Consider the following 14257-nt stretch of genomic DNA (forward strand, 5'->3'; position numbering starts at 1 on the left):
TTGGTGTATGAAATGAACAAGTGTGTCGAGGTGCTGGGGGCAGCCTGGGCCTTTCATCCTTTCCGGTGAGAGACTTTTTATTAGCTTTTTCTCTGGAGTTGTATAGTCGGGTCTAGAGGTAATTAGTAGGCCTGACATATTTTTGACTGATTCTGAATCTATGAACATTATGGGACTATCTTAAAAAACAGTTGCTTTTATACCTCTCACTTGGTTTTGGTTTCTTAAATATAACTTTTTTTTTTTTTTTATTTTGGAGCTTTTAGTCAAGTATAGCAGAAAATGCACTTGGGCCTCCATGTTTTGACTTTTAGCTAGATGGATAAATAGCACTTTTCATTTTTTTTCCAAGGGGGAAATTTTAGTTTTTTACAGAGGCTCAATACATAAATATTACAACCTATGAAAACAAACCGCCTGAAATACACAGAAGAATTACTAAAAAGAAAAAAAAGTTTTAACGTTTCCAAAGATTAAAAGAAATGTTGCAGCCCTGAGAGGTGTTATAATTGTGTTTTGCCATCGGTGGAGAAGGGCCACTTCTATGGAAGTGCTGAAAGCCCTCTGTATCGTTGTGCAGCTTTGTTCATTATGGCGGTCGGTTTCGTTTTCTTTCTGTCCTCCACTACGCCCTCCAGAGACCGCCGCCTTAATTAGCTTGTTGAATGACTGGGACTCTCCAGAAGTGACGTGACCTGCTGAGCACACCACAGCTCACTACCCAGGGCTGAAATGGCGTGCCTTCTTCCAAATCATCATTTTAAAAGATTATTGCATTTCGCAAGATTTATCCTCAAACCTTTTTAAGTTGTGCAAAATGGAGAGCTTACAAAAAGTGTTCAGGGCATATTTGACTGTGTTTTGCATTTGAAATCGGTAAAAGCACTTTAAATGTCTTCTGTTCAGCCCATAAAAACATCCTAAGTGTCGTGTTCTGAAACTTCTAATCATCGGTACTACAGGCTAAGATAGTTGAGCGGGGTGAGCAATTTGAAGATCAGCGCACAGCACTGAGTTAGCACATGAAGACACTGTAAAGATTAAAGATGGAAGGTTCCCATAATTTACTGAGGTGGGTTTCTTTCCTGTTTATTAGATTTTTACTAGTCTGGTCAATTTGTGTACATTTAATTATCTGGCTGATCTAAGGCTACTTGAAGCATTTGAGACTTTATTTCCAATTGAAGTGCAGGGAGGTGAGGTGACCTGCTCGCGGTCTTACAGTGTCAGTAGTGGGATTTGAACCCACAGGCTTGAGGCGCAAAGACTTTTTTTTTTTTTTTTTATTGAATATATTAAAATCAAACAACACTCCATACACACAACTCGAGTTTTACAAAAAGAAAAAGGTTAGAAACAAATCAACCCCCACCCCTGAGGAGGAGAGCTAGGCCAACAGAGCAAAACGTAAAGACAAACGAATAGATAAAATAATAAATGAATAAAGATAAATGGAGTAAAAGAGGGGAGAGAACCTGCTTCCTCAATTTAAATGCTTATTCTAAAATGTTATTGATGAGATCCTGCCAGGTTTTGAAAACGTTCTGCACAGATCCTCTAAGTGAGAATTTGATTTTTTGCAGTTTCAAATAGTAAATAACATCAGTTACCCACTGACTTAGAATAGGAGGGTTAGGATTCTTCCAGTTGAGCGAGAGGAGTCTGCGTGCCAGTAGTGTAGTGAAGGCCATTCCAGTTTGTCCTTCTCCACTTTAAGCCCCTCTGTGAGCCCACCAAACACAGCTGTTAGTGGGTTAGGAGGGATTGGGACACCAAGGCTGTCTGAAAGGCATTTAAAGATTTGTCCAGAATGATGTTAATGTGGTGCAGGCCCAAAACATGTGACGCAGTGAGGCCGGAGCTCGATTGCAGAGTTCGCAGGTTGGATTTTGCCCTGGAAACAATGAGACAGATGTGCTCGATTATATAATTTTAAGATGAATAATTGTATGCGCAAATGGCGCTCGAGTGAATTCTGTGCATTGCTACTTTCCATCCATCCATTTTCCAACCTGCTGAATCCGAACACAGGGTCACGGGGGTCTGCTGGAGCCAATCACAAACACAGGGCACAAGGCAGGAACCAATCCCGGGCAGGGTGCCAACCCACCGCAGGCATTGCTACTTTCCACTCCTTTTCTGAGATGTTGAGTGAGAGATCCTTTTCCTACTGTTCTCTTGGATCTGTGAAAGGGAGGGAGTGTAAAATGTTTTTATATATTATAGAAATGCTGTCCGAGTCCTCAAAGACTGAGCAATATTTTTTCTGGTATAGAGGTAGGTGCGAGGTGAGGAAAATTGGGCAGGTTCTGTTTAACAAAGTTTCTAATTTGAAGGTAGTGAAAGAAATGTGTTGCTGGAAAGTTAAATTTGGACTGTAATTGTTCGTAGGATGCAAAAACGTTGTCTATGTACAGATGTCCAAGTGATTTAATCCCGGATGTTTACCAGGCATTAAAAACTGCGTACATTTGAGAGGATGGGAAAAAGGTGGTTCTCGTGCAGAGGTGCCACGGATAAAAGCTTCTCTGTCTTAAAATATTTCCTACATTGATTCCATATTCTGATTGACTGAAGCACAATTGCATTGTCAATATATTGTATTTATTGGGGTGCAAAGACTTAACCAATGCACCACACTGCCCGATTTATACTCCTACAGTATTTGGCTGCACATTAAAGGTCCTGTTAGGTTAGAGCACTTTGTAAGGTGGTTGATGCTGCCATGTGCTCTCCAGTGGACCTCACTGTAAGCTGCTGAGCTGAGCATTGATCAGAACTGTGGAGCGGCCATCTTATTAATTATGAGCTTAATGACGGCTTGTGATGTCTAATGGCTTGTGCACTTGGCTGGTTTGCTTTTCAAAGGCCTCGTTCTGTAAATCCAGGTCTACCATCAGATGAAAACCTGCCTTTCAGGTAGCTGGTCTGTTTTGTGCTCACCATACTGTTGGGAATCTCCCTTTGTTTCAGTGTAGCGTAGTCAACCAGACCTCTGTTGGGGTAAAATTGTGGAGAATTGGTTACATATTCTCTGTGTTGTGAGTGAGTGAGTGTACTATTGAGGTAAAGCAGTCAGAAAATGTAATTAGTCAGGGCTTCACTAGAACAAATGGTGCTGCTTTCTGTAAAGGTATCCATACCACACAGTTAATGTTGATGTTTCTACGGATTTTGACGGCCTTGGCTTGAAAGTTCAACTCCTTTAGTCGTGTTTATTTAAGATGTACTTCGTATTGGAAAAGAATGATGGAAGCACATTCTTTGGAATTCCCCTGTGTAATCCACAAGAGCTGGCCTGTGTCCTCTCATCCTCAGGTTTACTTTTTAAACTCCATTTACACCTGAGATGTTTACCGGTAGGTGAGCTAACTTGAGCCAGGAGGCTCATCACTTGAGGTTAACTGCCAGCTAACAACGCACCCCTGGTCAGTGTTTGAGGACTTGGCTTCATTTAAAGAGGCCTCAGCAGTTGATTTTTTTTTGTTTGTATTTCAAATTTATCACCACTGGGTGAGTTCATTTTTAATGTTATGCTGAATTACAGTTACTATACTTTGCTAAAATGCTCTTCATTGTTTTCAACATTTCCTAAGAATCGGCTCTTTCATTTATGTGGAGTCTTTGGCTGTGAAGAGAACTGAATGCTGTTAACTTTCAGCCGTTTTCGTTTTTCACCTGTCAGAGGCAAAGGAACGCCAGGCAATGTGGGAAAATGGCCTTTGGTGGGGAAGCAGTCAGTCGCAGGGTATCTGGTGACAAAAGACACCATCCATCCATCCATCCATTATCCAACCCGCTGAATCCGAACACGGGGTCACGGGGGTCTGCTGGAGCCAATCCCAGCCAACACAGGGCACAAGGCAGGAACCAATCCCAGGCAGGGTGCCAACCCACCGCAGCAAAAGACACCATTTAAAGGTAATTGAAACAAGAGAGACGACCGCATCTGCTTCAGTTACAGTTCCTGTCGTGCACAGGATGACGACGACTGCTCTAAGACGATTAGAAATTCGGGAGGCTTGTATGGATTTAAAACTGATTTGTAAACTTTATGAAGTTTGTCTGGTCCTCTCCTAATTCAGTGCCTTAGACTTCAAAGGCTGCTCGGCTTTATACAGCAGGAGAGTTTGGCCTTTGGAAGCCAGACTGAGAGTCTTGAAAGAGCACGTCTGCCACCTAGTGGCCGTCTGTTTAAACCGCTGGGCTTAATGGGAGGGAAAGCGGGTGGTGGTCTGTTTAAGCTTCCTGATTTGAAAGTGTAGAGATGTTGATGTCTTTTGACATTTACTCAAGTGTGCTATAATGCAATTTATTTACGTTGTTGCAAGTTGTGCCAAATAATCAGCGTCCCCTGCAGCAGTGAAAAGACAACTGGGGGGAAAAAGCAACATCTGAAACTGGCACATAAAAAGGAAACGTTAAACAGGGTGGATTCACCTGGAAATTTAATGGCGTCCAGTGCCTGTGTACTTTGCCCATTTAAACGCTGGCTATAGTGCAGATGCTGCTGGTATTTGGTGTTTATTTAAGGGCAAAGCCAACTGAGGACCTGTAAGCCATTTGTTTCTTGGACTTCATGCTCTGATCTCTCATGTCCTGATCTTATGCAGGGGTCTATCCGAGCCATCCTTTTTCCCCCTTATCAGATCCATTTTCTCATTCTCATAGACACCATTGTGTGAAATCTTCAGTTTCTCTGCAGTCTGGCCAAAGGAATCCCCTTTATTTCACAAAGCAATGATAGACTTGTGTGTTTCTTGGGAAAGCTGTTTTGGTTTGGCATTTTGTGAAGCCAGAATTGAACTTTAGGGATGCCAGGACCTTGCAACCCAAGGAACCACAATTTACTTTACTGGGCAGTATAACCAGTTTGCTCTCTGCTAATGTAATCACAAAGGCTTCTCTAATGACCAATTAGTATTTAAATGAACTAATCCAGGATAAACTAAAAGAGCTGACCATTAGGACACTGAAGGGTATGGCTGCTGAAACACGTGAATATAAAATTAAAAACCAGTCATTTCCAGGAGCACCACTAGTAATATCTAATAACGTCCCTGATTAGGGAAAGGTGCTATATAAATAAAATGTGTTATTATTATTGAAAAATTAAATACATTTCCATCAAAAATATGATCATTTGTGTGACTCCAAAATATAAACGCTGGTGTATGTACAGGATATACAAACAGAGAAATACTGTGGCCACTAGGAGGTGTCTTGGGACCCCAAACCCTCAGCACAACTACACAAACGCCAGTTTTGGGTTCAAATAGCCTGTTACTTGAAGTTTGTACCTTCAGTATACACAGACACACGTCACAAATCCTTCCACTTTTGTGTCCCCAGTTTTCCGGATTTCTCAAGTGAAATAAGGTGGCCCATTTTACAATGGAGCCAGGAGTACTTTTGCTGCCACAACAACACATGAAGAAAGCACTTCAATATCAGGCAGAGACCCCCCCCCCCCCAAAATTGGGAGAGCCATTTCCTGCCACATGCCCTGGGGGGCTCCATGGGACCCAGCAAGTACAGTTCCCAGTATGCCCTGTGGGTGAGTGTATGGGTGCACTGGCATAGGAATGTGCTCACCTACTACATCAGGGAAACATACAGCCCTGGAAGGCTTTCTCTGCCTGTCCATCCATTTTATAGTCTTGTCTGGGAAAGGAAACTCTAGCCATCCTGCCTGAGACACCAGTCCAGTACTGCCTCCCATTACTACATACATGAGTGACTGAGAGGTGTGCGTGTGTGTTTAGGTGTAGATGTGGTATTGTGAACAGTGTGATATTAGGGAGATGCCAAACACACCTGCAACTCCAAGGTAAAGCTTTGCGTGTATTGAGTTGTTCCTTGGGAGTTTCTCGGGCACACTGACCACATCATCCGAAGCAGAGCCTGCGGCTTTGAGGCATGTTGCTCAAATGATGTTGGCTTCTCTTCATTAAGTTATAAAGTCAAGCCCCTGCCCTACAGTATCAATACAGGCAGCTGGGGGCTGCTCATTAGTGGGGTGGAGTAAGTGTTTGGGGCCGGAAGGCCTGCCTTCGTGTTACTTTTTGACTCCAAGACTACATTTCTTGTTCACAGTGCTCCTTGTACTTGAAACAGCTTGCATTTAAAAGAATTGAAGTGTTCCAGGGCCGTCCTGCAGAGGGCGCTTGTGCATGGATAATGGATAGAGGAGTAGCAGTTTGTGTTCATTTTATGTTATGCAATAACTTTGATTTTTGCCAGCTTTGTGGATATGTATATATAATCTATATATAAAATATAATTTGCATTGTTGATTAAAGTCGTCCAGTATTCCTCTTAAAGGAAATTTTGATACTGAAAATGCATTATGAAAAGAATCCTACAGAAACGGCAGGCGCTTTGTGATGTGTTTTGTATCAACAGCATTACTGTTTCAATAAGGCTCGGTTAATGTTCTCTGCTGTATGCCTGATGATAAAAGACGCGGCAGTGAGCCTTTTCAACTTGTGGCACATGGATGGAGTACAAGAGGACTAACAGCACCTAACAAAATGCCGTGCCAGGGGAGTGCCCATCACTGCATGGTGGGTGATTTTTCTGTTTCCTTTGTAATTTCTCACCATGTAAGAGACATGTTTAAGGAACATTATTTTGCCCTGCACAGTGTTTTAACTTTAAATCTTTCATCTTCTGGTTTATAGGAAGTGAGGTTAAAAACACTGGGATTGCAGGTTTGTTAGCATATTTTTATTATTAGCTAAGCAGACAATAACTGGATGACATTTCACACCTAAACAGAACATCAATTAGCTTAAATGGAACTTTACATCATAGTGATTTTGTTTTTCTCTGAATACATAACTGTATTTATTCTCAGTGTAGTGAAGAGGGACTGGTGGAGCATTGATGGTTAAGTTACACGCTTGGGACTCAATTTCAAAGGGTTCTAATGAAAAAAATGTAAATATAGTAGTGGCCTGCCATTATGAACCAATATTCTGAAGACGGACAGGCCTGCACTGATAACCTGGAATGAATGATAAGTCACCAACTGAGCAACAAGAAGTGAGTTATTTAAATATGACACACATGAAAACAATGTCATTCAATTTGTCTCATAAAATTAAAAAGTTCCAACATTTACTCAGTCCTTTCAGTAAGGGGCAAATACTGATTTGCTAGAATCAAACCTGTGCTGTCACGTTTATTAATCTATCCTGGCAGACCAGATCTGTAGATCAGGCAGATTCACAGCATACAGTAGCAGTTGGGCAACACATCCAGAACACAGAGTATAATAGAAATGGCCGTCATCCGTTTCTTCTGCTTTTCAACTTCATGGTCCTTCTTCTCATACCAATTCTTCCTCTAAAATAAATCACAAGAGACAGTCAGCCTTCAAAAATACACACAAACATAATTTTATAAAATTAATTTTCTATTCTTGGACTTAGTAATATATGGAGAATAAACACTCAGACTGTGACCTTATGCGCTTGCAAATCCACATTATGATACACCTGAGATGCTCGGTCTGTAAACGTGGTGGTTTTCAGCATAAATTGGTTTCTGTGTTACCCGTAAGATGTGCCATTGCAGTCTTTGAATTTAACTTTCTCAGATCCATTTTATTCCATTAAGAATTTCCATTCCCTAAATAAAAAGCTGTAGATCCTTGTATCTGAAGAAGTGTGCATGCCATCAGCGGTTTATTTCTGTATATTTTCTCCTTTAATTACTGATGTTAAGTAATAACTTCATGGATTATTTAAAATGTTGAACTCACTTGTTACAGTAATGTCTATGGAGTGTCAGCGCTCTTATGTCGAACTCCTCTATTTGCACAACAACATTTCTAGAGAGTGTAAGTATTATATAAGGTATCTTGACATTTCCATTTCTTTAAGTACACCTCTACATCCGTGGAAGGTGCTAACAAATGAAGGAGAGCGAGTGCACAGCAGCTTCTGACTGGTCGAGAGCAGTTCTTCATTTTGGTTTTACGGCGGTAACTTCCAAGGAGGCCTCATATGTACACATTTTATTGTAACTCTCGGCCTCTTTGTTCTCCTTCTGGCTGAGGAATAAAAGTTTTGAGTTGTTTTGCCTGTTCATAATCATTGAAGCGACTCAAAAACGGAAGGATTTCAAACTGTAGTGCTCTGGGATCAAGGATGGCCACAAAATTAAAAGTTTACTGTCCCACCTGCCATTCCCATTAATCACTAGTTGACCCCCACAAAGCCAATCATATCCAAGATCCCTGGTTAGCTCCCTTCTGTTGGTCTTGATGGTCGTTTATTTTCAGAGCTTTCTCATTGCTGTAGCTTTGACAAATAGGATTTCTGGCACCGTCTCTCACTAATATTAACTTGGCATTGCTGAGCCTGCTCTCCCCATCGATATTCAAAATGGAACTAAAGTTCTGAGACCCCCCTTCATACCTTGAGCTACACCGGGAGTTGACCGTTTTTGAAATAAGCCCTTAAATGTAAAGCTTACGCTGCCTAATCGTAACATCCAGCACATTTTTAAATATCTGTTTCTTGTACAGAATGATGCTCTTTTACAAAGCGTCCGGAGCCCATTACTCCCCATATGGACCGATTCAATGTTGGAACTCCTTTTCCATACTTTACAAAGTCTCTCCACTTCTGTAATAATCCTACTAAATGAGGCCACAGGCCTGAGTTTTTATCAAATTTATTTCAGTGGTTCAAAATGAAACACTTCAGTTTTTCTCTAGAGATGCACTCGATTCACATCTTCATCAAAAAGAAGAAAAAAAAGACAGTTGGTCCTGCCTTCTGTGAGCCTTCAGGGAAATGCTAAAAAATAAAAAGGGATCCTAGACTTTGTGCTAACAGTTTGACACACACTTCTGAATAAAATGCAAATACTATGACAAAAACAGTGAGGTTTACAGGTTATTTAAACCCGGAGAGATAAATGTATAAATATCCATGAAATTCTATGAAAACTGTACTTGTGAATTTCCCATTGGGATTAATAAAGTATCTATCTATCTATCTATCTATCTATCTATCTTAAATTTCCACCCCGTCTTTCTTTTGCTTACTGATTCTGCCAGCAGGTGGAGCCAGTGAGAAGAATCAGATTTTTGATTGAACACAAAAAACAAAACAAAACTGGCTGTTAATATTTTGTTCACATTTTGCGTAATGAGGTTTTTAAAGCTTCGGTGTCTGGCGAGTGTCCTGATGTAGGTTTCTTTTTTTGTGGCGAGACGTCTGTTTTCAGATAAGGATGTACTGCTCGTTTCCTAGTGTGTCATTTATGCGTTTGTTTGTACAATTTAGTTTCAGTTTGTAATCATGGGTACTTACATTAACTGGTTGTCTTAACTTACCAAACTCAAAGGATGTATGCGGTGGTCAAGAAATCTTTGGGTACAATGCCAATGTTGCCATTCAGTTCACCTACCCACCATCCATAAATATTGTACTCCTGCAAAGAAAAAGCAAAAAGCACCTTGAGACTGACTGTTGGGTTAGCTGATGGGACTCAGCTCAGCTTTCATTCTATCGTTTACCACTAATAGCAGTTTACTTCAAAGAATCACTGAATGAGGACGAAAAGCTGGAGATCTTTTATTTTTATTGAAGCCAGAAAAGGAGAAAAGATGGAGGTGTGAGGTGAGCTCTTGAAAGGGCGTTTACAGGGAAAGGGTGTTAAGAGTCTGAGGTGTCACTGGCATTACCAACAAGTAAGGGCCAAGTAGTGCTTTCAAACTTGTGTCTAATTGTCAGTTCAAATGGCAAAGGGAAAAGCTTGAAAATGATTTGGTGTCCATATTTTGTAAATAATATCCAAAGACCTGGAGGTTAGAAAAATTAGCACCAGTGTGTGTGTTCACCCTGCAATGTGCTGGCACCCCATCTAGGTGTTGCTCCCTTGTGCCTAATGATTTCTGAAATAGACTCCATGTGCTATGACCCTCCCTGGATAAGCAGGTTAAGAAAAAGAGTGGATATCCAAAGATGCTTTCCAGGTTTGGTATGATTTTCCTCTTCCTTTATGTATTTACTGCCTCCATTATCAGGTGATGCAACTTGCTTATGGTCACACGGTGTGTGGTGTGGGCTGGGAGGATCGCGCCAAAAGCCTTAAAATGCATCATTTTGGCCACTAATGGACCCCATCAACCCACTGTCATTGTTGATAATATAACACAGCTTCACTATTAACTGCCATTGTCCCAGGCAGTGAGGCCTACTCCTAAAGCCAGAGGCTGAAGTTCCAGGGCCTGATCCCTTTGACTTTATGAATCTGACCAAATTCTATATATTAGCCCTTTTAAATATCCTTACATGTATAGCTCTTCATTTGGTGAGCAGTCTGTTTTTGAGTAAAGTTTCACTTTATAAATCACTTAGATCAAAGAGAACTTCACAGTAATAGTGTAATTCATTCCTGGTTTCTCCAATTGGAGTTGAGCGATTTTAAGCAGAGGATTGAGCCAGCAGCCTTGACTTGCACTTCCACGTCTTGGTCACCGGGAGGCCTGCAGCAGCCATAGGAGAACGCGCACACAGACAAGGCAAAGCTGCTGGGGCTGGCCGGGTGTGCCACTCCATTTCTGCTTTGGAGCTTCGGCCAAACACACCACGCCACCGGACTCGAGGGCTTCAAAAAGTGGCATCGCCCCCTCCCATTGATGACACATGAAGCTCACTCTCTGACACGCGGCCCCCCTACAGTTCTTGTCTGCGTTCATTTAGCCCAGCAACACAGCACTTACTGTTATTGCACGACTTACAACATGATAAACCGTGTTGTAAGGACCACAATAATTTGCTTGGGCTTTACTAAAATCTTTCCAACATTTTACCTTGAGTAACATTAATCAAAGCTTATGAAAGAAAAAGTTGCAGTATTTTGTTAAAAATTTTGAGTGTAATCTTAACACTGTGTGTATATTTCATTTCCTTTGACTCTTTTTCAAATGTAACATTTTATTAGGCACTCTGAGAGATTTTTTTAAATGAAAGGCACTACTCAGCATTTTGTTTCTGCAGTAAATATTTACTGTCACTTACTGGGGATGTTTCAAAAAGTAAATTACTACAACTAAGAAATCAGAAATTATGATAGAACAGGAATTTAAACACGCTGACGGCGATCGGGGGCGACTGTTTCCAGTTCAACCTATTGTGCCAGAATGAATTAAAACAACATTAAACTCGCCGCTATAATATTTAAATTCTCATTTCAGGTTGCCAAACTGCACCCACTCTAAATTCTACAGATGTTCCTTAATTATGGTAATTTTTATTAAACTATTAAAAAATAAGAAAGGGAACTAATTCAGGCAGGCAGACGGCCAAGTTGCTCATTTATTTATCAGATGGCTTCTGCCTTTTTTATTTCGTGGTCTGTAACAAGCCAGCATCTTTAACTCGCAGTAGGGTATCCCTCTGGGTGGAAAACAGAAGCCGCGTCTTCATATGCGCACAACGCTTCAGTCCACGAACTTAACAAAAAAAGGGGGGAAAAAAAAAAAAAACAAAACACCTCCACCTCCTCCTCAAAGTTTCTTTACCAACCCTGCAGCGTCTAACCAGACCCCCGCACGTTCCAAAAAGCCGTACGCAGAACTGAGAACTGGAATTAGAGACTAATTTAAATTCCGATTTTACCGGGTTGCAGCATGTAAGCTGGCAGATGAGAAATAATAACAGAAGGCTTCATTGCCGTCTCCCCTGATGCCATCCTTACCCTCATTGTCTCATCAACATGCACGGCTATAATCGGGATGCTGTCGTGTGCGACGGTGAAGGCCAATGTGCAGCTACGGACCAATCTGGAGTCCCGTTCAGTAGGCATCTGGAGGGCCCCCTACTCTAGCCATCCATTTTCAGACACACTTAATCTAATTCAGGGTCTCGGAGAGCCACAGCCAATCCCAACAGCATGGCAGGAACTAACCCTGGATGTGGGAGTCGTCGACCAGAGGGGATGCCCTAATATATTCCATAGTTATTTACTAGAAGACCAAGTGTAGAGAGACGCACGGTAGACATGACACAGTGTGAGTGTAAATAAAAAAAAACACACACACAGACAGATTCTCTAGGCGCTCAGCGTGGGGTATTCGTGGCATATGGGGGCAGTGTGCTGCGTGACATTTCAAGCTACATTTACTTGCCAATCTGTGCTATGACACATTTTGACTTTAGGACTACTGGTAGGAATGTTTGCAATATGTCTGACAAGAAACAAATATTCCATTACTGTAATTAGTCAAGTTTAGAGAAAGCCAGAATAAGAACGGGATCTGTGTGAGTTCATGTATTAGAATTCCAAGTTTCTGTTCTGTTAGCTTGTGGTTTAGCAGTTAAGTGCGCCGGACACAGTTTTAAAGGCTTACGGTTAACTGAAGAGTAGTTTTCAGATGTTGTAAACGACAGGCTATGGGGCAGTGCTGGTGTGGGAGAAATCTCACTGGAAGTGATGGCATCAAATCAAAAAGGTGCATGAGCAGACCCACTCCATCATGTTGACCATCAGTGTTGTGGGAGGAGAGTGTCGGGGGGCTGGACAGGCAGGACTTGTCCATAACTCTTCCTTTGTAGAGTCCAGGCGGTGGCCACAGAATGGACGTCAGCTGGAGGTGAGTGCAGCTGCACCTTGTTAGGCGAAACATATAAAGTGGCATACTTGGGACATCCAGGAATGAAGAAAACTGTGTGTTGTGTCTGAGTTTTTTTTGTTATTATTTTATCATACAGAGGAAGTAGGGATGCAATTGTGCAGAAACAGACCAACAGCTGGTTACCCCTAAGTGACAAATTCAAGCTTATGTTTAACACACTGTTTTATCCATCCATTATCCAACTCGCTATATCCTAACTACAGGGTCACGGGGGTCTGCTGGAGCCAATCCCAGCCAACACAGGGCGCAAGGCAGGAACAAACCGCAAGCAGGGTGCCAGCCCACCGCAGACACTATTTTATTTATCACATTAAACCAACTTCCATATTTACAAAGGCTGCCTGATTTGAAAGGTTACATTTTCCTCATCACAAGGCCTTATGATGTTCCCTTATCATTTCAGGAGTCTGGGCTTGATTCCTGGCCCACTTACTGTTGGTGTGGTTTGGCACGTTTCTCCTTGTTTTTGTGAGTATTTTCAGCTTCCTCAGACTCAGTCATGTTAAATGGCGGCACCAGCTGTGGATGTGCCCTTCGATGGATAGGATCCGTTGTTTTCAAACTTTATAAAGGACTAACCAGACTACCCGGCATTGATTGGCTATAAATAAACGGGACAAAAACTTTTCAATGTCATTTTCCAACCCACTTTTTAACCAAAAATGAGGGTTGGGGGGAGTGCTGGGGCTTAACCCAGCTAGCAAAAAGCACATGACAGGACAAACCTGGACACACACAGCCAGAAAACACACAGTAGCTTTGCCAGTTCATTGGACTGTGGGAAGAAATCCATGCAGACATGGGGAGAACATGGGACATGAAACCTGGTCTCCTACCACTGCACTGCTCCAGGGGATACAAATGTCTTTTGGAAATTCAACATTGCTAAACACAACTCACAATGACTCAAACAGTAATCCTGCAGGACAATGCCAAACTAACTGAGAAGAAAATGCTGTAGCTGTGGTCTTATGTGACCTTATGTTTTGGCTCCCACAGAACTGTGTGTGTGCTGATCGCAATATCCTCTCTGCTGTGCACTCTTGCTGCCTGATGGGAATTGTAGTCCCCATGTCAGTAATGTTTTCTGAATCCCCCTCATCCTGATATGACAGAAAGCCTGTAATTTTAAGTTGGACAAACAGCAAGGCATATGCAAAATTTTGTGAAAAGTGGTTCAGTTCTTTTTTAATGATTAGCAAGCAAACAGACATCCAAACAGCTTATAATTTTATTTATATACGTAATGAACAGAAAATGTACTTTATTATGCTAAGAAGTGGGTATAAAATGTTAGTTACAAAATATACAATACTGTGTAATGATCCAAAATATTTTACATCTAAGGTCTTTTATGAAGAGGTGGTTTGGACTTTGCACCGTTGGTGTCATGTGGTATTAATGTCACAAATCACTGACCTCTGGCGCTGTCATTTAGCTAAAGGGACACACGGGTGATGCACTGCCTGTGCAGACAGTGGTGGCAGCGCTAAACTGTTTTACTGTGTGGTTCCCTGGCAGAACTAATTTTTCTGCAGATCCTCATTTCATAAATTTTGACATTTTTGGATGGTTAACCACACAAGAAAAACATCTGTC

At 41.6% G+C, this 14257-nt stretch overlaps 1 protein-coding gene across 2 annotated transcripts in view; it reads right to left on the minus strand.

Annotated features, from left to right (window-relative positions):
- Positions 1-7156: 7156 nt before the first annotated feature.
- The window catches only part of skap1 (src kinase associated phosphoprotein 1), a 268145-nt gene continuing 261044 nt past the window's right edge, over positions 7157-14257 (minus strand). For both annotated transcript variants that reach the window (XM_028819166.2, XM_028819165.2), the window contains exons 12-13: positions 9353-9450; positions 7157-7350 (exon numbers count right to left, since the gene is read on the minus strand). In XM_028819166.2, the coding sequence (XP_028674999.1) occupies positions 9358-9450 (93 nt within the window). In that variant the 3' untranslated portion in view covers positions 7157-7350; positions 9353-9357. The remainder of the gene's footprint in view (positions 7351-9352; positions 9451-14257) is intronic.

The sequence above is a fragment of the Erpetoichthys calabaricus genome, chromosome 14, assembly GCF_900747795.2.
Source record: "Erpetoichthys calabaricus chromosome 14, fErpCal1.3, whole genome shotgun sequence".
Taxonomy (NCBI): domain Eukaryota; kingdom Metazoa; phylum Chordata; class Cladistia; order Polypteriformes; family Polypteridae; genus Erpetoichthys; species Erpetoichthys calabaricus.